This window comes from Malaclemys terrapin, chromosome 1, assembly GCF_027887155.1.
Source record: "Malaclemys terrapin pileata isolate rMalTer1 chromosome 1, rMalTer1.hap1, whole genome shotgun sequence".
Classification (NCBI taxonomy): domain Eukaryota; kingdom Metazoa; phylum Chordata; order Testudines; family Emydidae; genus Malaclemys; species Malaclemys terrapin.
The window spans coordinates 234,142,284-234,168,028 of record NC_071505.1 but is presented as its reverse complement, the minus strand read 5'-3'; the positions used below and the strand labels follow the sequence as shown (position 1 = coordinate 234,168,028).

At 46.6% G+C, this 25,745-nt stretch overlaps 1 protein-coding gene across 3 annotated transcripts in view; it reads right to left on the bottom strand.

Annotated features, from left to right (window-relative positions):
* The window catches only part of TMEM131 (transmembrane protein 131), a 178,019-nt gene that overhangs the window by 69,298 nt on the left and 82,976 nt on the right, over positions 1-25,745 (bottom strand). For all 3 annotated transcript variants that reach the window (XM_054009260.1, XM_054009269.1, XM_054009278.1), the window contains exon 5: positions 7,893-8,016. In XM_054009260.1, the coding sequence (XP_053865235.1) occupies positions 7,893-8,016 (124 nt within the window). The remainder of the gene's footprint in view (positions 1-7,892; positions 8,017-25,745) is intronic.

The window sequence follows — 25,745 nt, the reverse complement described above, 5'->3', positions numbered from 1 at the left end:
TAGGACACTTTACCATGCCAGGCCAGTAGCAAATAGTCTGGAATCATTGCATAACAAAGCGTGGCAGCGTATGGTCCCGGTGTTTGCTGGCATGCAGACAACATCCATTCCTTATCTCTCTTTGTTATCCTCAAGAGAGTGATATCATTCACAGTCACCTGGTTGAAATGGGGTGATTTTATTAAGGGGACATTCAGGGGACATTCAGCCCGTTCCTGCTCGGCTGAAGAGAAATGTTCCCCGCTGTTAGCCACGCGGTGGGGGGGCGGGGGGAGTGATCATCCCAGAGAATTGGGTGTGTGTGTGTGTGGGGGGGGGGGGGTAGTTGGGTTTGTGCTGCATGTTAACCCGGAAACCCCAGTCCCTCCTTTTACATTGCAAACCCATTTTAAATGGTCAACCCAATGGGTCCTTGGTATGGGAAATGAGGGCGCTGCTGTTTGAAACCATTCCCACATGTTATGAAGGTGAAAAAAGCCAAAAGACTGTGGCTTACCATGGCTGCCTGCGAGCCGAATTCTGTTGCCTGGCACTGCGTGAGTGATCTCTCACACCAAACCGGCAGGCCCTCAATATAAGAGGAAAAATGTGACCTTGTAACGGAAGCACATGTGCTGTGTAATGTGAACAGCAAAATTTAACGTGAAAGAGTGTACCCATTGTTCTCTAAAATGTGTTTTTTTAACCACCTCTCCCTTCTCCTCCACCAGCTGCAAATGTTTCTCTTCGCAGAGGCTAGCGAAGATTAGAAGGAGAAAACGGCGGACTCGGGATGATATGTTCACGGGGCTCCAGATGTCCTCCCATGCTGAAAGAGCACAGCAGAATGCGTGGAGGCAGTCAATGTCAGAGTGCAAAAAAGCACAATTTGAACGAGAGGAGAGGTGGCGGGATGAATTGTGGGCTGAACAGAGCAAGTGGCGGGCTGAAGATGATAGGTGGCGTCAGCTTGCAGACAGAAGGCAAGAGTCGATGCTCCGGCTGCTGGAGCATCAAACTGATATGCTCCAGCGTATGGTTGAGCTGCAGGAAAGGCAGCAGGAGCAGAGACCACCGCTACAGCCCCTGTGTAACCAACAGCCCTCCTCCCCAAGTCCCATTGCCTCCTCACCCAGATGCCCAAGAACACGGTGGGGGGGCCTCCGGCCACCCAGTCACTCCACCCCAGATGATTGCCTGAGCATCGGAAGGCTGGCCTTCAATAAGTGTTAAAGGTTTAAACTGCAGTGTGTCCTTTTCCTTCCCTCCTCCCCCACCCATACCGGGCTACCTTGGCAATTATCCCCCTAGTTGTTTGATGAATTAATAAAGAATGCATGAATGAGAAGTAACAATGACTTTATTGCCTCTGCAAGCGGTGCTCGAAGGGGGGAGGGTGGGGTGGTTGGTTTACAGGGAAGTAGAGTGAACCGGGGTGGGGGGGGGGCAGGGAGGGCGGAGGGTTCATCAAGGAGAAAAACAAAACAGAAGTTTCACACAGTAGCCTGGTCAGTCACAAAACTGGTTTTCAAAGCTTCTCTGATGCACACCGTGCCCTGCTGTACTCTTCTAACCGCCCTGGTGTCTGGCTGTGGCCAGGCGATTTGCCTCAACCTCCCACCCCGCCATAAATGTCTCCCCCTTACTCTCACAGATATTGTGGAGCGCACAGCAAGCAACAATAACAATGGGGATATTGGTTTCGCTGAGGTCTATCCGAGTCAGTAAGCTGCGCCAGCGCGCTTTTAAACGTCCAAATGCACAGTCCACCACCATTCGGCACTTGCTCAGCCTGTAGTTGAACAGGTCCTGACTACTGTCCAGGCTGCCTGTGTACGGCTTCATGAGCCATGGCATTAAGGGGTAGGCTGGGTCCCCAAGGATCACAATAAGCATTTCAACATCCCCAACGGTTATTTTCTGGTCCGGGAAGAATGTCCCTTCCTCCAGCTTTCGAAACAGACCAGAGTGCCTGAAGACACGAGCATCGTGTACCTTTCCCAGCCATCCCACGCTGATGTTGGTGAAACGTCCCTTGTGATCCACCAGGGCTTGCAGCAGCATTGAAAAGTACCCCTTGCAGTTTCTGTACTCGGTGGCTTGGTGCTCTGGTGCCAAGATAGGGATATGGGTTCCGTCTATCGCCCCACCACAGTTTGGGAATCCCATTGCAGCAAAGCCATCCACTATGACCTGCACGTTTCCCAGAGTCACTACCCTTGATATCACCAGGTCTGATTGCCCTGGCAACATGGATCACAGCAGCCCCCACAGTAGATTTGCCCACTCCAAATTGATTCCCAACTGACCAGTAGCTGTCTGGCGTTGCAAGCTTCCACAGGGCTATCGCCACTCGCTTCTCAACTGTGAGGGCTGCTCTCATCCTGGTATTCTGGCACTTCAGGGCAGGGGAAAGCAAGTCACAAAGTTACATGAAAGTGCCCTTACGCATGCGAAAGTTTCGCAGCCACTGAGAATCGTCCCACACCTGCAACACGATGAGGTCCCACCAGTCTGTGCTTGTTTCCCGGGCCCAGAATCGGTATTCCACGCCATGAACCTGCCCCACTAACACCATGATTTGCACATTGCTGGGGCCCATACTTTGTGAAAGGTCTATGTCCATGTCAATTTCCTCATCGCTCTCGTCGCCGCACTGCAATCGCCTCCTCAGCTGGTCCTGGTTTTGCTTTGGCATGTCCTGGCTCTGCATATACTCCAGGACAATGCGCGTGGTGTTCATAGTGCTCATAATTGCCGCAGTGATCTGAGCGGGCTCCATGATCCCAGTGCTATGGCGTCTGGTCTGAAAAAAGGTGCGAAACTGATGGAGGGAGGGGCGACAGACGATATGGCGTACAGGTACCGGGAGTTAAAATCAACAAAGGTGACTGTGCATCAGGGAGAAACACAAACAACTGTCACACAGAATGCCCCCCCCAAAGATTGAACTCAAAACCCTGGGTTTAGCAGGCTGTTGATTTCACTGAGGGTGGGGGAAGCAAATGAATACAGCTATTTTTTACATCTTTAGCTGGCTGCAGACGGTGCAGCATGACTGATAGCCCTCGGCATCTTCTGGGTGCTTGGCAGAAGATACTGTACTACAACTGCTAGCCATCATCGTCAAGACGGTTCAATAGGACTGCCGGCAGGACTAAGTCTCCAGGAGACAAAGCATGTCTGCCCAGGTGCCTCTGATTGAGCTGGAATACGACAATGACGGATACCAGTCGTAATACACCATCTACTGCCAAAAGGCAAGGGGCTGCTGCTGTGTAGCAATGCAGCCCCACGTCTGAGAGCACCCAGATGACCTATGGTGATGGTGAGCTGAGCAGGCTCCATGCTTGCCGTGGTATGTTGTCTGCACAGGTAACCCAGGTAAAAAGGCGCAAATTGATTGTCTGCCGTTGCTCTGACAGAGGGGAAGGGGCCTATGACACGTACCCAGAACCCCCCATGACACTGTTTTGCATCATCAGGCATTGGGATCTCAACCCAGAATTCCAATGGGCAGCGGAGACTGCGGGAACTGTGGGATAGCTACCCACAGTGCAACACTCCGGAAGTCGACGCTAGTCTCGGTACTAGCGAGTCCGCCGACTTCATGCACTTAGAGCATTTTAGGTGGGGACACACACAATCGATTGTATAAAACCGATATCTATAAAACCGGCTTCTATAAATTCAACCTAATTTTGCAGTGTAGACATACCCTAAATGAGTTAATGCATTTCTAATATCAGTCTTATTTTCTCCTCATTGTAATTTGTTTTTTCAAATCAGTTTAAGATAGCCACAATGAAAGCTATATAGTTCAAAGAATGTTTAGCTGAAACTGCACATTTAAACATTAGCAAAAAATATTAATGAGGAACAAAGCAATATTCAAGCTATTGTATACTTAGTTAGAAATAATATATTCCTATGGGTTTCTAACAGCATAATCTAAAATGTCACTGAAATTTCTCAAAGATTTTAGTTTGAAAACACAAAGTCAATTTCATAAGGAGAAAATACTGTATATCACCTATTCATTCTACCTTTAATAGGCAAAGGAAGTTGAATCTCAGTGTCCACACAGTATGATATTACAAACTTCAACCTTAAATCAGGAACTTAAATCCTGAATAATCATATCAACACTTAGAACCAAAACATTCCGTAACATTAAAGATTACAGTACAGGGTTTGGGCACTGATTATCAAAAGGCACTTTCTTATTTATCCAGTTTTGCCACTTTGGTGGTGAAACATCAGTGCATCAACTCTCACCACGCATCACTTCACTGACTTATTAAAATTTTTAAAAAGTGTCAATGATCATTATCTTTAAATGGAGAAAAAGTAAACTCTATTCCCACTTTTCCTTCTGTCCTCTTCATCTCATCCATCACTTTTAAGAAACAGCAATACAACATTTGTTTTGAAAAACTCACATTAAGCATTACACGTGCCAAGTTTTTTTCATCTTTGTCTGCCCAAACTATGTTTATTCTGCTGTATTGTGATACTTTGATAAGTTTTTAAACGGAAGGAATTTCTACAAAATTTAATGGGGGGGGGGGGGGGACAGAATGGTAAACCAATCTTGACAGTGTCCTTTAAATAATAAAAATGAATTGCCATTTCACTGAGAAATGAAGCAAGACGAATGAGAAATTTATTTGGCCAGATAAAGACTGGAATTACCTACTTGTAAATTCAGGATAATGAACTGTTTCCCTACCACATTCTCAAATCTCACTCATATTCAAAGCTACTTGATATAGTAAATTTAAAAATAAATTTTTTCTATACCTTGATTTATTGACTATTAAAATATCATAAGTCTCAACACTGAGAAAGGACATCTCATGGTTAAGGACCCAAGCTGTTAGTTTTCTGAACACAACGAGACAAAAACAAACAACAAAGCGCACACAGGTGCTAGCCCTCTTCAAATTTCTTGGCTGAGAGCCCAATGCCTGTCTCATCTGCTTCACAGGCCTTGGAAAAAACTGCTCTGATGGGTTAGTAACAAGTACAACCCCCTGTAAATTTGTCATACTCGAGGCAGACACATCCACTCTATCAAGAGTACTGTACATCAGGTTTACAAGAGGTAGAATGGTTTAACTAAAATTAATCAGATCTTTGGATTTAACATTACAAAGAATGAAGTAAACATATTAAGGTATTTCTGATCTCAGTGTGACAGTTCAGACCTCGCTATTCAATTTGGCTTGTATCTGTTATAGCAATATGTTGGCTCTATGTGTATTTTCTATTAATTTTTATTTTCTAAACCGTGTTCAGCTAGGAAACAAATTCCCAATCTGAAGTGTTCATTAACCATGCTAATAGCAGCTGCTTCAAGAAAAATGCAAGCTCAAAGAGCACAAAGTGAACTGAAGACCTTTTGAAAGATCCTTCAGGTATATCAGAAACTTTTGGGCTACTTGTTTTTTGGAGGGTTTTTTTTTTTTTTCCTCTCTCTCTCTCAAATGCACAGCATTTCTGTATCCATCTTAAAGGACTCACCTCTTGGACAGGTTCAAAGACTTCTTTTGAAATGGGTGAAAGTTCGGCTCTGGACCCTTTCAAAATTAAGTGAATTGAAAGATGCTTCTGAGTATTGTACTGAACATCTAAGCAAATAGGTTAGAACTTTAAAATACAACTGTACTTGTGGACTGATATCTGATTAAAGGATACAATAATGTATGACTTATAAAAACACTACATGGACTCAGACCTTCACTCTGGATTACAAGAGAAGGAATGGAACTAGCCAGTTTGTGATTCAGAGGGTCTGATTATTCTCCGAAAGTGATTCACATTATTGACAATTTAACAGTGAATCTCCCCCCAGCTGCTCCTCAAGTGATATTTACAGCAGTTTGGCTGCTAGCGTAAACAGGGAGAAATTGTTTTCAGCATCTCCACAGAAGCATCCTAGAAGCCTAGTATGATATAGGTTCTGTCAGAGTTTAAAACCATTTGACCCCGTCTACATTACCAGCCAAACTGTACTGATATCAGTTGACATAGATCTAGAAGGGACCAGTTGACAACCATTGTCAGTAACAGGTTCCTGTCCTAATTTAGACAGACCACAGGGGGCGAAGGGGGAAGAGAGAGCCTCAGACAGCAACTAGCTGACACGGGACTTCCTAAAAGGTAAGACTTAGCTAGTATTCTCTGTAACTAACCTTAGAGCACAGCTGGCTACCTTTTTCATAATCTTAATCTAGTTGTGTCTGCTTATTTACTGTTTCCAATTTTCTCCCTTATAATAAATGTATTTAAAAACTTTAAAAACCCCACACAATCCTGGAATTGGCTGTAGAAACTATTACCTCAAAAAAACTGCTGATAGGTGCCAAAAGAGTAAACTGACTGACATTAAAGGAAGCAGGAATGACCTAGTGAGCTTAAGGATCAGGTTAAAGGCAGAGGAGTTTCAGTTGCTCCCCACAAAAATACTTCAGTGTTAGTTTAACGAGTCCTAAGGATTTCAATGCAGGTTCCTTTCATGGCAAAATTAGCAAGACTTTACTGGAAAGAAACGTTTAGAATGTAAAGGAAAGTAGTATACAAACAATCAATGGTGCAAGTAGGGCGGTACAGTCTGGTACGCCGTACCAGTAAGATATTTATAGCCAGTACGCTGTACCGGAAAGACACAGGAGGAACAGAATGTGGGGCTGCGTCCTCTGGTGCGGCTGTACCACGCCCAGTTCTTCCACGCAGCTGCGTCTCCCGGCTGGGATCTGTACAGCAGCTTCACCGGAGGACAGGGCTGGGGTTGGTACAGCCGCTCCAGGGCTGAACCGCAGGGCTCTCCTGGGAATCGCAGCAGCAAAAGGAGCAGGGAACCACAGCGACAAAAGGAGCAGAATGCCAGCAGCTCCCCTGGAGCGGCTGTACTGTTCCTCCATCCCAGCCCCACCCCACGCCCTGTCCTCCGGCAAGGCTGTACAGACCCCAGACAGGATTCAGGAGATGCATCTGCATGGAAGGGCTGAGGGGCAGTACAGCCATGTCAGAGGAGTTGCCAGCGTGGGGCTGTCCAGTGGCCCCATGTTCTGTTCCATTCACCATTGTGGTTCCAGAGAGCCCTGCAGTTCAGAAGTCTCCTGCGCAGCAAGAGGATGACAGAGCCTCCCTCGCTCCCCCAAGTAACATGAGATGGATCATGGGGAAGGGATGGGGCCCCGGGCTGGGGCAAGGAAGAGTCACATGTGGAAGTCACATGCCCCCCTCTGTTTCCCTCCCATGAGTGCAGCGTACCGGTAAGAAATGAATTCTACTTGCACCACTGCAAACAATAGTTAGTATACTGTACTGTAACTAAAAACAAATCATCACCCTAAACTCTGCTCTTTATTTTGAGACCTATACTAGAAAGTTACTCTCTGTTCTAAACAGGATTAGACTGACAGTAGTAAAAACCTCTGCACACAGCGTAAACTAAGCTTAAATCACTGACAGAACTAGTGTTGAGAAACAGCCTAGAAATTTTAAAGTGCATTCCTACATGTACCCTACATCTCAGCTTCTCCTCTGGCCAACATCAGTGATTATTAAGAACACAGGAAAAGCAGCTTCCTAGGGTCCTCCAATTGAAGCGAAGGTTGTTGTGACATAGCTTGGCAACCTTTGGGAAGAAAAACCAGGATTCATAAAGGAAAGTGTGTGCAAATCACAACTGCAGTCAGGCCTGGATATTTAATTGCTGAAAATCCTTTTAGAAATGAAAAGTTGTTTTATCAGTCTTGGTAAAGATCAAAAGAACTGAAGAATCCATAAAGTTTTAGATATCCACCAGAAATTTTGTTTAAAGCAAGAGCTACTCATTACGAAGAGAAACAAGTTTTCACAGTCATAAGAAAAACAGGATAACTTTAATAAGCAGAGTAACTCACCCTATTTTGAAAGAATGATGCATGAAAATGTGATGTTGTAGCAGATATTGATACTAATATAATAGTTTCTTCTAAACTAGGGTTATGTAGATAAACTTTTTCCATTTTTGGCATCCCAACTGGCCTGTCAAAAGACAAGAGAAACGAACATAAGTCTATTCAGAATGTTTTTACTGTGTTTTATTAGATAGAATTATTATTAGGTTTCATATCACAGAAGACTGGACAAGAAATACAAATTTAAATAAAGCAGTGAAAAGAATTCACATACTTAAGTCCTCATTAAAATCATTATGAAGCAATACTTAAGTCTTCCCTGGAAATAAGAAAAGCAACACCTCCTTACAAGCTTGCTCTTGTTCTGTAGTTTATTTATTTATTTTATTTAATTATACACTTTTCTCTGGTGCTTGTTGTAGTGTCTGGACACACCGTAAATCAGGGGTGGCCAACCTGAGCCTGAGAAAGAGCCAGAATTTACCAATGTACACTGCCAAAGAGCCACAGTAATAAGTCAGCAGCCCTCCTCCCCCCCCCTTCAGCTCTCCCCACCCTGATCCCAGCACCTCCCACCCACTGGTAGCCCCGCCGATCAGCGCCTCCCCCTCCCTCCCCACACCTCCCGATCAACTGGTTCGTGGTGTGCAGGAGGCTCGGGGGAGTGTGTGTGTGTGTGTGTGGGGGGGAGCGAGGGCATGGCAGACTCAGGGGAGGGGGCAGGAAGGGGTGGAGTGGGGGCAGGGCCTGTGGTAGAGCCAGGGGTTGAGCAGTGAGCACCCCCCAGCACATTGGAAAGTTGGCGCCTGTAGATTCAGCCCCAGAGTTGGTGCCTACACAAGGAGCCGCATATTAACTTCTGAAGAGCACGTGTCTCTGGAGCCCCAGGAGTTGGCCACCCCTGCCCTAAACATTAAGAATTTAACCTAAGCACCCCTGTGAAGTAAAGTAATATCACTGTTTTCCAGATGGGAAACTGATACGAAGCCATCGCTCCTTTCTTTTACAAGTTTGTAACATCAAAGCAACTTAAAGAAAAAAAGGGAACACACAACACCAATCCGCAACCCTCAAATGCTGAAATTATTTTCATTAGATCATCATGAGCAGTCCTATCTGGGTCCTGTATTTCCTATCTGTTTACTATAAAGAAAATGTACTGTATTTTAGAAGCATACAAATATATACATCACTTTTGATTCAGTATTATAATATAATCTAATATTCTTATTTGAATTTTACATCTCTAGGACAACATAGCAAAGGTTCTTAAAATACACTTCAGGTAACTAAATCAGGCTATCAGTGCAGAAGCTCTAAAGAGCAGTGAGACTACAAAATCCATTCACTTGACAAAAACGATGAATAAACTGCAAGCTTTTCAGTAACAGTAAAATCAAATAGATAATTTGTTCTACGTAGTTTTTGACTCACTCCTTTTATTAAAGCACATATATACTGACAAAATAAGACATGCTTTGATTTCATGATTGCTTTTCAGACTTTAATGTCTCTGAAGAAATTTGTTTTAGACTTCATAAAACATACCTTTCACATAAACCATTCTGGGGTTTGAGGGTATGTAACTAACAAGTTTACTCCAAGTCAGTCTCTGAAAGTTACCCTCAGCTCATGTGTGTACTTGCTCCCTAAAACTATAGTCTGTCTATTCAAATAGTGTACACTTTCATTACAGTAGATACCATACAGCAATTCCAGTAAATAGTTTTATACAAATCAAAAGTGTTGAAGATCCTTGCAACTTAAGTTTTGGCTAGTTACCAGTTTACTTAACAAATGCTAGTGTAATTATGCAATTGTTTCTATAACTTTTCATTTTAGGTTCCAAATGTGAAGCACAATAATTTTGCTGACAGTCAAGCAAGCATTTGACAGATACCTGAGTGATAATAATCAACTTGTATCACAATTGATCATTTAGGTAACTGGAAAATGCTTCCTGTTTATGAAGTAATAAGAGTATCCTGTGCTAAGCATCCTGAAGCTAAAGGCCAAGGTGTTATCAAACAAGGATATAGTTACTAACAAGTTATTTTTATTCCACTGAAATACTATCTTCCCACTCTGCACTGTTTGGCTTTCTAGAAATGCAGCTATATGTAGCACCTGATAAAAAACGGTTACCTACCTTCTGTAACTGTTGTTCTTCGAGATGTGTTGTTCACGTCCATTACACATTAGGTGTGCGCGTGTCGCGTGCATGGACGTCGGAAACTTTTCCCCTCAGCGGCTCCCGTCGGGCTGGCAGAGTCCCTCCCTCCTGCCAGAGCAGCACCCCGCTCTAGCGTATATATATCCCTGAGGGCCTGACCCTCCCTTGGTTCCTTTTTGCCGGTGACTCCGACAGAGGGGAAGGAGGGTGGGAAGTGTAATGGACGTGAACAACACATCTCGAAGAACAACAGTTACAGAAGGTAGGTAACCGGTTTTTCTTCTTCGAGTGATTGTTCACGTCCATTACACATTAGGTGACTCACAAGCTTACCACTGGAGGAGGGTAGGAGTCAAGGAACAATTGATCGAAGCATAGCCCTGCCGACCACCGCGTCCTCTCTGGTCTGATGATGGATCGCGTAGTGGGCTGTGAACATATGCACCAACGACCAGGTGGCCGCTTTACAGATTTCCTGGAGTGGAACCTGCGCCAAGAAAGCCGCCAAAGACGCTTGGGCCCTAGTCGAATGAGCCCTGATCTCCAGGTCTGGTACGTTGGCGAGCTCATAGCATGTGCGTATGCAAAGCACAATCCATGCTGACAAGCGTTGCGCCGAGATAGGCTGGCCTTTCATTCTCTCCGCAATGGCAATGAACAGTTGCGTCGACTTGCGGAATGGTCTGGTCCGTTCCAGATAGAATGCCAAGGCTCTACGGACATCAAGGGTATGCAGGCTGCGGTGGCTTGGGTCTGTATGGGGCTTAGGGAAGAACACTGGTAAACAAATGTCCTGTCCCATATGAAATTGCGTGACCACCTTAGGAAGGAATTTGGGGTGCAGCCTCGGTTGCACCTTATCCTTATAAAAAACTGTATAAGGAGGTTCCGAAGTTAGGGCTCTCAATTCCTATACCCTCCTAGCCGATGTGATGGCCACTAGAAACGCTACCTTCCATGAGAGGTGCATGAGGGAGCAAGAGGCTAGGGGTTCAAAGGGCGGCCCCGTGAGTTTAGTTAGGACCAGGTTAAAATTCCATGCTGGGACCGGCGGGCAGGAGTAGCAAAACACCCTCTCCAGCCCCTTGAGGAATCAGACTACTGTGGGGTTGGAGAACACCGAAACCCGCAACTCTCCGGGGTGGAACGCCGATATGACAACCAGATGCACTTTAAATGAGGTGGGGGCAAGCCCTTGATGCTTGAGGTGCAGCAAGTAGTCCAGTATTGATGGGACGGAGGCCTGCAGAGACTGTATGTGATGAGACTCACACCAGTGGGAGAACCTCTTCCATTTGGCAAGGTAGGTCGCTCTTGTGGAGGGCTTCCTACTACCAAGAAGAATTTGCTGGACCTGGTGGGAGCACCTGTGCTCCGTATCGTTTAGCCAGAGATACCACGCCGTGAGATGTAGCGACGGTAGGTTCGGGTGGAGTAGGCGACCCCGGTCCTGCGTGATGAGGTCGCGATAGAGGAGGAGGGCGATCGGGGCGGTCACAGACAGTTCCAGCAGGGTCGTGAACCAATGTTGGCATGGCCACGCCGGTGCGATGAGGATGACTGTCGCCTTGTCCCTGCGGGTCTTGAGCACGACCCTGTGGATGAGCAGGAATGGCGGGAAGGCATACCTCAGGCTCCCGCCCCACGGAATCGCGAAGGCATCTGCCACTGAGCTGGGCTGAGGTTCTGGAATGCACAAAACTGAGGGCATTGGCTGTTGTCCTTGGTGCCGAAGAGATCCACCTGGGGAAATCCCCACCTCTGGAAGATTGAATGCAGGACGTCCTCTCTCAGAGTCCATTCGTCCATGTGGTAGGACCGGCTGAGGTGGTCTGCTAACCCGTTTTGGACCCCTGGGAGATATGCTGCCTGTAGGTGGACTGAATGGTCTATACAGAAATCCCATAGGAGGAGCGCCTCGTGACAGAGGGGAGAGGATCGGGACCTGCCCTGCTTGTTTATGTAGAACATGGCCGTCAGAACTAACACACTGTGGCCTTCTATGGTAGCATGAAAGGTCTGGCAGGCAAGGCGAACTGCCCTTAACTCCTTCAAATTGATGTGAAGCAACTTTTCTTTCCTGGACCATAAGCCCTGGGTCCGCAGGTCCCCAAGGTGCGCCCCCCAGCCCAGGTCCGACGCATCTGTTACTAACGTCAGAGTGGGTTGCGGGGTGGCGAAAGGGACCCCTTCGCAAACCTGCTGCTGATCGAGCCACCAGCGGAGGGAGTTCGACACCCGAGCTGGGATTGTCACTACTAGGTCTAAGGGGTCTCTGTTAGGGCGATACGTTTGGGCCAGTCACAACTGTAATGGCCTGAGTCTTAGGCGGGCATGTCTGACGACATGTGTGCAAGCCGCCATGTGCCTCAAGAGTTGCATGCAGCATCTGGCCGTGGTTGTGGGGAATTGTTGGATGGAGCTTACGATCCTCTGAATGGCCAAGAACCGTGACACTGGAAGACTTGCCTATGCCGCCCCGAGTCCAGGACTGCTCCTATGAAATCCAGTCTCTGCGTGGGGATCAGTGAGGACTTGGGTACATTGACCAGTAGACCGAGCTTGCGGAACACCTGTAATGCCAGTGTCACATGGGAGCGGACCTCGTCCTCTGACCTGTCCGCAAGGAGCCAGTCGTCCAAGTACGGGTATACCTGCATCTTTCTTTTCGAAGAAAGGCTGCCACCATGGACATGCATTTCGTGAACACTCGCGGGGCCATTGCTAGGCCGAAGGGCAAGACTGTAAATTGGAAATGGTGTCAGTTGATGGTGAAGCGCAGGAACCGTCGGTGGGCCGGCGGATGGCAATGTGGAAGTATGCATCTTTCATATCGAGGGCAGCGTACCAATCCTCCGGATCCAGGGATGGGATAATAGCGCCAAGGGAGACCATACGAAAACGTGCCTTGACCAAAAATTTGTTTAGTCTGCGTAGATCCAAAATGGGACGGAGGCCGCCTTTTGCTTTGGGAATGAGGAAATATCTGGAGTAAAACCCTTTCCCCCTTACATCCGGAGGGACCTCTTCCACTGCTCCTACTTTGAGGAGGGCCCGCACGAGGATGGGGGGCAGGAGGGAGGGGGTGAGGAGAACTGAAGGGTGTAACCCGCCTCCACCATGCGCAGGACCCAGCGGTCCGATGTTATACGGAACCAAGCATGGTAAAAATGGAACAGGCGGTCCCTGAAACATAGAGGGGGATCCGGTATAAGGGTCGGTACGCTGTCCTCGATCGCAGCTTCAAAACCCTTGCTTATTTCCTGGCTGCGGCTTGCCTTGGCCGTGGTTTTGGCCCTGGTTAGGCATGTTACGTCAACGCCTGTTATCCCTGCCCCTTCTGCGGTACGGTTCCTGTCTAGGACGAGGGTGGTATTGCCTCTGTGGTAGTTGGGGCTTAAAGGGGTTCCTCTGTGTCACTGGGGTGTGCATGCCCAATGACTTGAGGGTTGCTCGAGAGTCTTTGAGGCTACGTAGTCTGGCATCCGTCTGGTCCGAAAACAAGCCTGACCCCTCCAACGGAAGGTCTTGCAAGGTGTTTTGCACCTCTGGGGGAAGGCTGGAAGCCTGTAGCCATGCCAAGCGCCTCATCACTACTCCTGACGCGATTGTCCTGGCAGCTGCATCCGCGGAGTCAAGGGAGGCCTGCAGAGAGGTTTTGGCTACTGCCTTCCCTTCGTCCACTATGGCCGCAAACTCGGGTTGTGAACCCTTAAACTTGGAGACTGATGCCCAAGAATTGAAGTTGTCTCTGTTCAGAATCGCTTGTTGGTTAGCGATCCTCAACTGGAGGCCCCTGGACAAGTAGACCTTCCTCCCAAATAAGTCCAAGCGTTTTGCCTCCTTGGCCTTGGGGGCCAGGGCTTGCTGGCCATGTCGCTCTCGTTCGTTGACCGCAGAGACGACCAGCGAACAGTGTTGGGTGAGAGAAGAGGAAGTCAAACCCCTTAGAGGGGGTGAAGTATTTCCTCTCCACGCCTTTCGCAGTTGGTGCACTGGAGGCCGGTGTTTGCCATACTGTTTTATAGTTGGACTGTACCGTTTTTATGAGCAGGAGCGTGATCCTGGAGGGGCCCTCCGGGCTTAGGATGTCAACCATAGGATGTCCTCCTGCTCTACCGTCTCCTCCGCCTGCAACCCCAGATTGAGGGCTACTTGGTGGAGCAGTTCCTGGTGCGCCCGATGGTCAATTGGGGGAGGGGTGGACACTGTCGTGCCTGCCACAGCTTCATCTGGTGAGGAGGAAGAGGTTAGGGCCTTTTGTGCGTCTTCCTCTTCCTGCAACTCCTCACCGACTGGGCACTCATCTGGAGTCTGCCCTATGATGTGGGCCTGAGACGGTGCCGGGCTCGGTGCCGAGTTGGCTCTTTCTCGCTCCGGTGGTCTGGAGACTGTGGCCTCCTTGCGAGAGGAGGGGCGCCCCTGAGGAGAGCGGGACCGGTGTCCCGAGGGGCCAGATCTCGAGGTCCTGGACGGGGGGCCTTGCTGGTGGTAGGCCCAAGGGGTCCAGAATGGACATTGTCCTGGCTGGCCCCATTGTGGGTGCCAAGCAGCTTCGTGTTCCCTACTGGCCGGTGCCCTGTGGGTATATCTGCTGGACTGGTCCGAGTCTGCCTCAGAAACCACGGACAGTGACCTGGAAGGCCACGGCGGTACCGTGGGACGGTGACAGTCCGGGGTCGGAGAGTAGTGCCTCCGTGACCGGGAGTAGCATCTTGCCGACCTGGACCTGGATCGGGACCGGTGACTCGGGACCGGGAACGACTGTGAGTGGTCGGTCTTGGGGATCGCAGGTGCCTACTCGAGTAGGGCTGCTGGGTCGGTGCCGGGCGCTTATTGGGGCCCAACGGCTGTGTGGCTCTCTGCGCGGAGGGTAGCCGGGAGTCCACCAAGGCGGAGCTCGACCGGGATCGGTGCCGAGATGGTGACCATGATGGGTGCACCATTGCCGGCTTGCCTCTGGATGGCAGTCTCAGCGGATTGTCTTTAGCTTGAAGGGGGCCCCCAGCCGACAATTCGATGAGGTCCTTTGCTGCCTCAAACGTGTCCGGGGTGGAGGGCTGTTCCAAAAGCTCCTCCAGCCCTTCCTCCTCACTGGATACGCTATCCTGGGGCTCGATGGGCCTTTCGGCGCCGGAGCCACTGGCACCGGGATCTGTGCTGGGGCCGCAACGCCCTTAGGCGCACTCAAGTTCTTCGCGGGCACTACCCTCTTATGTGGGGAGTGTCCTCGGGCCTTGGGTTGGCCCTTCGATTTTGCCGGTGAAGACGACCGGTGCCATAGGCTTAGGGTGCCCCACCGGTGTTGGATCACGAACCGATGCCGGGGCACTCCGCACCGAGGTTGACGGTGCCGCCGAAGTGGATGGCTGTAATGCAGCCTCCATGAGCAGCTGCTTAAGGCGAAAGTCTCTCTCTTTCTTAGTCCTGGGCTTGAAGGCCTTACAGATCTTGCAGCGCTCTTTTTGGTGTGCTTCCCCCAGGCAACGGAGACACGTGTCGTGGGGATCGCTTATCAGCATAGGCTTGTGGCACATGGCACAAGCCTTGGGCATGCGGCATGCACCGCCACCCAGGGCCGGTGTCAGGATTGACCAAACACCTAAAACAAAGGAGCTTAACTACTACTAAAGAACTGATAACTGCTAAGATTAACACTAACTACTAACGCTAAGGGACACTCTCAGACGAGAGAGAGTTGTTCCAACGCCGCCACGGACGGTAAGAAGGAACTGAGGGAGGGTCGGGCCCGCAGGGAGATATATATACACGCTAGAGCGGGGCAGCGCACAAGCGACCAGGGAGCTTTGCGAACAGGGGCTGCTAACAGGGAGTTTCGCAAGGGAGTTTGGAAGGGAGCAGGAAGGGGGCGAGGGTCCCTTGCCGGTTCCATCTGTTTTCTCTTGATTCCCCTTAATACCTATAAAGCAACTACATTCTAACTGTTTGCTTAAACAACCCTTTCAGCTGACAGGGGGCTGCAGACGGGAGTTTGACAGAGGGAGGCTTACGATGGTTAGGAAGACCCGCAACACCTGTGCCAGCACTGCTACTGTCTCCTCCACCTGTGCCTGTAGCCAGACAGAGTGCCTAAGCATGGATGCCTCTACCCAGATCCTGGTGTGGTTTTGCAAAGACTGTAACTTGCAATTTCCACTTACTGATATCCAGGCTGGGGGGGACCATCCAATGTGAAAGGTGCCTGCTGGTGGAATCTCTCAGGCAGCAGGTGGGAGAGCTACAGGAGGAGGTGGCTAGGTTGAGGAGCATCCGTATCCACGAGCAATTCCTCGACAGTGTCCATGTGGAGACAGCTGAGGTAGCTGTCCCAGTACACAGGACTGCTGATACACCACTGGTGGAGGAGGAGATGGCTCAGGGTGGACGCTGGCAGCTGGTTACTTCTGGCAGCAGGCAGTGCTCCACCCTTGCTCCGAACCCTCCTGCCGTGGTTATAGGTAACCGTTATGCTCTTCTTGATACAGGAAAGAAGGAATCACTCCCTACAGTAAAGGAGGAGAAGCCTCGTACCCCTAAGGCTGGAGAGTCTGCTGCCACCACTGCGAATAGGAAACGTAGGGTAGTGGTGGTCGGAGACTCTCTGCTGAGGGGGACGGAGGCGCCCATCTGTCGCCCTGACATTTCATCTCGGGAGGTATGCTGCCTGCCGGGGGCCCGTATCCGAGACGTTACGGAGGCATTGTCGAGGATTATCCGGCCCTCTGACTACTACCCCATGCTACTCATCCATGTGGGCACAAATGATACTGCGCGGTGTGACACTGAGCGGATCAAGAGTGACTACAGGGCTCTGGGAGCACGGGTGAAGGAGTTTGGAGCACAGGTGGTATTCTCTTCAATTCTTCCTGTTAAAGGTAGGGGCCCGGGCAGAGACAGATGCATCATGGAGGTGAATGCCTGGCTGCGAAGATGGTGTTGCCAGGAGGGCTTTGGCTTCCTAGACCACGGGATGCTATTCGAGGAAGGACTGCTAGGCAGAGATGGCGTTCACCTTTCGAGGAGAGGGAAGACCCTATTCGGACACAGACTGGCTAACCTAGTGAGGAGGGCTTTAAACTAGGTTCGACGGGGACAGGTGAGCAAAGCCCACAGGTAAGTGGGGAACATGGAGACCGGGGAAATGAGTCGGAAACAAGAGGGAGTGTGGGCTATATTGGCAGAGAGAAAGGAGAGTCAGGAAAAAACTGGGAGGAAAGATCAAACCAGTATCTTAGATGCCTATATACAAATGCGAGAAGTATGGGGAATAAGCAGGAAGAACTGGAAGTGCTAATAAATAAATACAACTATGACATTGTTGGCATCACTGAAACTTGGTGGGATAATACACATGATTGGAATGTTGGTGTGGATGGGTACAGCTTGCTCAGGAAGGATAGACAGGGGAAAAAGGGAGGAGGTGTTGCCTTATATATTAAAAATGTACACACTTGGACTGAGGTAGAGATGGACATAGGAGACGGAAGTGTTGAGAGTCTCTGGGTTAGGCTTAAAGGGGCAAAAAACAAGGGAGATGTCATGCTAGGCGTCTACTACAGGCCACCTAACCAGGTGGAAGAGGTGGATGAGGCTTTTTTCAAGCAACTAACAAAATCATCTAAAGCCCAAGATTTGGTGGTGATGGGGGACTTCAACTATCCGGATATATGTTGGGAAAATAACACAGCGGGGAACAGACTATCCAACAAATTCTTGGACTGCATTGGAGACAACTTTTTATTTCAGAAGGTTGAAAAAGCTACTAGGGGGGAAGCTGTTCTAGACTTGATTTTAACAAATAGGGAGGAACTCGTTGAGAATGTGAAAGTAGAAGGCAGCCTGGGTGAAAGTGATCATGAAATCATAGAGTTTGCAATTCTAAGGAAGGGTAGAAGGGAGAACAGCAAAATAGAGACAATGGATTTCAGGAAGGCAGATTTTGGGAAGCTCAGAGAGCTGATAGGTAAGGTCCCATGGGAATCAAGACTGAGGGGAAAAACAACTGAGGAGAGTTGGCAGTTTTTCAAAGGGACACTATTAAGGGCCCAAAAGCAAGCTATTCCGCTGGTTAGGAAAGATAGAAAATGTGGCAAAAGACCACCGTGGCTTAACCACGAGATCTTGCACGATCTAAAAAATAAAAAGGAGTCATATAAAAAATGGAAACTAGGACAGATTACAAAGGATGAATATAGGCAAACAACACAGGAATGCAGGGGCAAGATTAGAAAGGCAAAGGCACAAAATGAGCTCAAACTAGCTACGGGAATAAAAGGAAACAAGAAGACTTTTTATCAATACATTAGAAGCAAGAGGAAGACCAAAGACAGGGTAGGCCCACTGCTTAGTGAAGAGGGAGAAACAGTAACAGGAAACTTGGAAATGGCAGAGATGCTTAATGACTTCTTTGTTTCGGTCTTCACCGAGAAGTCTGAAGGAATGCCTAACATAGTGAATGCTAATGGGAAGGGGGTAGGTTTAGCGGATAAAATAAAAAAAGAACAAGTTAAACATCACTTAGAAAAGTTAGATGCCTGCAAGTCACCCGGGCCTGATGAAATGCATCCTAGAATACTCAAGGAGCTAATAGAGGAGGTATCTGAGCCTCTAGCTATTATCTTTGGAAAGTCATGGGAGACGGGAGAGATTCCAGAAGACTGGAAAAGGGCAAATATAGTGCCCATCTATAAAAAGGGAAATAAAAACAACCCAGGTAACTACAGACCAGTTAGTTTAACTTCTGTGCCAGGGAAGATAATGGAGCAAGTAATTAAGGAAATCGTCTGCCAACACTTGGAAGGTGGTAAGGTGATAGGGAATAGCCAGCATGGATTTGTGAAGAACAAATCATGTCAAACCAATCTGATAGCTTTCTTTGATAGGATAACGAGCCTTGTGGATAAGGGTGAAGCGGTGGATGTGGTATACCTAGACTTTAGTAAGGCATTTGATACGGTCTCGCATGATATTCTTATCGATAAACTAGGCAAATACAAACTAGATGGGGCTACTATAAGGTGGGTGCATAACTGGCTGGATAATCGTACTCAGAGAGTTGTTATTAATGGTTCCCAATCCTGCTGGAAAGGCGTAACGAGTGGGGTACCGCAGGGGTCTGTTTTGGGACCGGCTCTGTTCAATATCTTCATCAACGACTTAGATATTGGCATAGAAAGTACGCTTATTAAGTTTGCGGATGATACCAAACTGGGAGGGATTGCAACTACTTTGGAGGACAGGGTCATAATTCAAAATGATCTGGACAAATTGGAGAAATGGTCTGAGTTAAACAGGATGAAGTTTAACAAAGACAAATGCAAAGTGCTCCACTTAGGAAGGAAAAATCAATTTCACACATACAGAATGGGAAAAGACTGTCTAGGAAGGAGTACGGCAGAAAGGGATCTAGGGGTTATAGTGGACCACAAGCTAAATATGAGTCAACAGTGTGATGCTGTTGCAAAAAAAGCAAACATGATTCTGGGATGCATTAACAGGTGTGTTGTGAGCAAGACACGAGAAGTCATTCTTCCGCTCTACTCTGCTCTGGTTAGGCCTCAGCTGGAGTATTGTGTCCAGTTCTGGGCGCCGCATTTTAAAAAAGATGTGGAGAAACTGGAAAGGGTCCAAAGAAGAGCAACAAGAATGATTAAAGGTCTTGAGAACATGACCTATGAAGGAAGGCTGAAAGAATTGGGTTTGTTTAGTTTGGAAAAGAGAAGACTGAGAGGGGACATGATAGCAGTTTTCAGGTATATAAAAGGGTGTCATAAGGAGGAGGGAGAGAACTTGTTCACCTTAGCCTCTAAGGATAGAACCAGAAGCAATGGGTTTAAACTGCAGCAAGGGAGGTCTAGATTGGACATTAGGAAAAAGTTCCTAACTGTCAGGGTGGTTAAACACTGGAACAAATTGCCTAGGGAGGTTGTGGAATCTCCATCTCTGGAGATATTTAAGAGTAGGTTAGATAAATGTCTATCAGGGATGGTCTAGGCAGTATTTGGTCCTGCCATGCGGGCAGGGGACTGGACTCGATGACCTCTCGAGGTCCCTTCCAGTCCTAGAATCTATGAATCTATGACCCGACAGGAGCTGCTGAAGGAAAAAGTTTCCGACGTCCGTGCAGGCATCGCGCGCACACCTAATGTGTAATGGATGTGAACAATCACTCGAAGAAGAACTGAAGTTATGAATCTGGAAGAGAATCTGAAGGCATCGGAAACATATAGCTGCTAGAATTGTTTTAGTGAATATGAAATTTACCCTCCTCTTTAGAGGTAAAGAGGTGGGTAAGTCCCTTGCACTGAGCCATGTTGAACCTGCGGCTAAAGCTTACAAGGGTCCTGGTTATTGGCTCAAAGTAATTCTCAGAGATTTCCATCTGTTCATTGTGGGGCAAGGATAGGTTGCTTGGAAAAGACCTTTACTGAGAACACCTCTGGCTTCTTTTCAATCTATATCTAGTGTGGGATTCTTCAAACAAATGCAAACTTGCCTTCTGAAATTTGTAAGATTTCATTTGAGTATTAAAAGCTGAGAATGTAATCTCAGCAGGAATTCCCGTTCAACCTTAACATCTCTCCCCTTCTAGCTCTACTTCTTTGTGGGAAAATTGGAGGATGAGGAAAAATAGAAAGATTTTTTTGTGATTTTTGGATTCTTCTTTATTTAGGTTCAGGGAAAGAAAAGTCTAGACCCTCTAACACAGAGGTGGGCAAACTACGGCCCGCGGGACCGTCCTGCCTGGCCCCAAGCTCCTGGCCCGGGAGGCTAGCCCCAAACACCTCCCCTGCTGTTCCCTCTCCCCTGAAAGCCTCAGCTCGTTTGCTCCGCTCTGGGGGTTGGGGCTGTGAACTCCTGGGGCAGCGCAGCTGCAGAGCCCGGCCTGACCCGGGGTCTGTGCTGAGTGGCAGCAGCAGTGTGACCCGGCTCCAGCCAGGCGGCACAGCTGTAGCACTGCCAGTCACCAGTGTTCCAGGGAGTGTGGTAAGGGGGCAGGGAGCAGGGGGGGATGGATAGAGGACAGAGGAGTTCGGGGTGGTAGTCAGGGGTGTGGATAGGGGTCGGGGGGATGACAGGGGGTTGAATGGGGGCAGGGGTTCTGGGGGGGAGCAGTCAGGAAGGAGGGGGGGTTGGATGGGGCAGCAGTAGGCGGTCAGGGGACAGGGAGAAGGGGTGGTTGGATGGGCAAGGGTCCCAGGGGGGCCGTCAGGGAATGGGGGAGTTGGATGAGGCAGAAATCCCAGGGGGGAGTAGATAGGTGGGGGCTGGGCCACAACCCCCTGCCCTAACCGGCCCTCCATATAATTTACAAAACCTGATGCAGCCCTTGGGCCAAAAAGTTTGCCCACCCCTGCTCTAACAGGTCTGCCCTGGTTCTAGACAGAGAGAGCCTTTATGAATTCTGAGGCTGCCTACAAACTTTTTCCCCATAATCACCTTTGACAGCTGCAGAAAGCCAGTCTAAGGGAAAGCTTCCTATGAAAAAAGAGACCTAAGCAAAGGAGACTACTCTGACTTCAGTGACACGTGCAATACCCAGTTTGCCCTAAATGGAAAGGTTATCCTTTCATAATTTTGGTCACTTCTCATCTATTATTAACAGCACAGCTTTGGACTCTTGCCACAGCTTCATGGAAAACAAGATAGTGGACAAGACCAAAGCACTAAAAAAGTGTGCTCCCTGCTTTGCACTCAGACATACATAATGGTTGGTCTGAGCAATATGGACGAGTTACTTTTCTGACCAAGGTAACGGAGAGAGAAACTGAGATCAGTTGGGTCACTCTACCAGGGGAAATACAGCAGAAATTAAGGAAGAGATATCACTGCACTATCAGAGACAGATTCTTAATCTTCAAGTTTTAATTAATGTAACAAGTACAAAGATTTTTATAAGGTATATTTTTGGACCAATCTTTGCAGTGAATCAGCCTCTTTTCAACTGGTTTTCAAAGCTCCACAGATTGAAATACTGAGAGCAGGTCATTATCCAATCATGTCACCCAGAATGAACTGTACCAAAGTTATGGAGCAGGTTCTCAAGGAATCCATTTTGAAACACTTGGAGGAGAGGAAGGTGATCAAGAACAGTCGATATGAATTCACCAAGAGCAAGTCATGCCTGACCAACCTGATTGCCTTCTGTGATGAGATAACTGGCTCTGTGGATATGGGAAAAGTGGTGGACGTGATATATCTTGACATTAGCAAAGTTTTTGATATGGTCTCCCACAGTATTCTTGCCAGCAAGTTAAAGTATGGATTGGATTAATGGACTATAAGGTGGATAGAAAGTGGACTAGATTTTCGGGCTCAACGGGTAGTGGATCAATGGCTCAATTTGGTTGGGATTGGTCCTGTTTTGAGCAGGGGGTCGGACTAGATGACCTCCTGAGGTCTCTTCCAACCCTAATCTTCTAAGATTCTATGATACAAGGCTTTAAATTATTGCATTATTTGACCTACCAGCATCCCTCATTCTAAGATAAAATAATTTACAGATAGAAAACAGATTGCATCAACTTAACATATTTGGTTTTGATCTACCTGTAGAACTGTTTTCTAGATTAAATTTTTTAACCAACTCCAAAACAGATGTGAATTAAAGTCTGTTACAAAGAGAGAAGAAAAATATTTTATATTACCCTGAGCACGTCTAAAATGTAAGTGCTACTATAAAGCACTTATGTATGAAAAACATGACAAATGCACATTTGGTTCTTTATTACAGCTATCTTATAAAATCACCTTGAAATCTGTGAAAATGGCTGCTTAAAGAAAAAAAGAATGTAAAAGAATGACAATTATCTGGATAATTTTCCTGCTTGCTTATAATTATTTTCCCCATATCCTGTTAGAGATTAATAGAGTTCTTGAAGAAACAAGGGTCTGATCCGCTTCTCATTCCCTTAAACTACTCTTAAATCACATGCAGAAAGGACTCAGATATTCAATTTAAACATTAACAAGCAATTCCTTTTAAGTGCAGACAAAGCTGTTCTGTATTCTTTTCAGAGTAAAACTGCCTACCAAATATTAAAAGCATAGAGCTTACAGGCAAGATAGAACTACTTGCAGTGATAAACAGAAAACAAAACAAAAACTAAAGTTAGGCTTGTAGAATATTAACCTAGGAAGAAAACATTAGGCATAGGTTGAGATGTGGCAGATGCTTTTCAACACAAGCGAGGCAAGACCATTCCACAGATACGTTTTGCCACAGAATGAAGATTTCAGTACCATTTGAAGACTTTCATAGTCTGTTAATCATGATTCAACAACCTCAATGAATATACTGGCAGACTGCTTTTACAATATGAATTGTAAATTTAGTGCTTATGAGAAAGACCGTATTGAAAGAAAATGAAAAGAAAGTCCTCTAGTCACATACTGTTAGAGCTATGGCAGCAGTCAATAAATCTCGTCCCTCTTCTAGAGGGATCACCCTCTACAAGTGAGAGGTTAATTTAGTATCTCTTTTCTGTTTAATCAGTGGCAATCCAACATGGTCTACATGGACCCCCAGTGACATAGCAATGCAGTGCTTAAGAGCTGGTTATCTGGGGGGGAATTCTAAATTGGTGAAACAAGCATACTGGATACAATTAGTTTTTTAAAACCAAACTCACCAAGTGTATCTCAACTGGTAAAATACATGAAATTTCACACTTAAAAATATCAGGTTTTGCATTTGATACAACAGGTCAGAGCCATCTACTTGCTTGCCCGAGTCCAACCTGGGACAGTCTGGTGGGCAGTATTATGAAGCCAGCTATGGTGGTGTGAGACTAGACTGATACGGGAGGGAGTAGCTATCATATGGAAAAATGACACCAGAGAGGCTGACACTAGATTCCTGGCCAGGAAGAATTGGTTCTCTTTACTAAGACAGTCTTATTGAACTCCTGCAAGGCATCACTAGGCATGATAGACTGGGCCTGTTCTGGAAGCTGGGAGGAGGCATCTCAGTGCATGCCATAGGCACAGGGGGCTGAGACTCATAAGAAGCTGGGACATGTTTAGTACATGCCAAAGGTACAGTGATGAGAGGAGGGAAAGGAGAACACCCATTGAGATGAAGGGAGCAGTTCAGCTTCTCAGAGACAGTATTTCAAGGTGTAAATCTCCATGGGGTATTTTCACTGGCATGTTCTCATCTGAATGAGATGAATGGGCCAGTTTACACCTTTGCAAGCCTCCTATGCTGCAGAGGTGTGTGCAGAGCCCCTTCTCACTCCATCTCCCCAATATGGGATGGAGACTCTGGGGCTACCCTCCTCCTCCCCTTTTACCTGCAGTTCATACATGTGCTACTTACAACCCAAGACTATCACTTTTTCTCCTCCTCAAGATTTTTCCAGCCCTACTAGGAGCATGAAGGGGACAACCAAACATGACCTAGTTACCTCTAACAAAATCTACTATTTTCCACATTGTGTTCAACATGGTCCTACTAAAATTTTAACAAATCTATCATAATAGCAGACCATTGTTTTCTGACTAAATGTATAACTGCAGCAATGCATTTCAACTTTCTACAGCAGGTAAAATATATTTAACATATTTGTATTTTTTAGAAGTGAAGAAAACATTTAACGAACCAAAGTCTGACACACATGCTCCTATTACAACTTTTAATTGAGAAATTTCCGTATTTGGTTAAAAAAGCCTACATCATTTGGCACTAATTCTACAGAGCTGCACATGCCCTTTGCAGATCAGAAACTTGAATAGTTTTGGCAGTGTTACAGCTCTCTATTAACTGACTTGTTTCAAAGTGAGAGAGTTCTGGAAGGATAGATTTATATAAAAAACAACTGAAGCATAATGAAGAGCAAACTTACTAGAACAAACATTTAAGACATCAGTTTTAATGCTAAAATGCTGATATTTTATATTAAAATTCATATTTTTATGAAAAATAGATATTCAAGTACTTCCGAAATTTTAAAAAAATTGGAAGTTCACATAACTCATTTAATTTCCTTCAGATGTGCTTACAGAAGATCATTTTAAAAGCAAGATTTTTCTACAAAGTAAAGGAGTAGAAGCCATTAACATTATGATAAAAAAAACTGCATAAAAATAAAACTTCAACTCTTAAAAGAATGCTGTGTATTTACTACAAATCAAAACTTCTTCAGGAATTTCCCCATACATTTACTTTATTCTTATTCAGTTACTAAGACCATATAATCAAACCTGTGTTATAGAAAAAAGTTATCTACATGAGCAGTCTTTAAACTTACTGAATTTAGAAGTTCTTGTACTGCATTATTTATATGAATGATATTCAATCACATTTTGTGGTTATAGCGGAGATGTGATTAACATGGCACTTTTGTACTGTACATTTTTGCTTAAACAACATAATAAGCAAATAACTACAGTTCGTTTTCTGACCATGACCACTTATTGACATTTAAAAATCATGAAAGTTCCCAAACCAAAGTACTGAAACACAGACGAACCTAAGATGGTTGGTTATCGTCTCTTACAAGTTCTTTTTGTAACGTGTTAATACAAATTTGGCATGTTAGCTATAGTCTGTTGTTCATTGCACTGACAAAGGCCATTAATTAATACTTGTAAAATAAAGCACTTTCATATAGCTTTAATGTTTAGCAATGTATTTACTATAAAAGGGAGAAGGATACTTCCATGTGCATAGGGTATTTCTG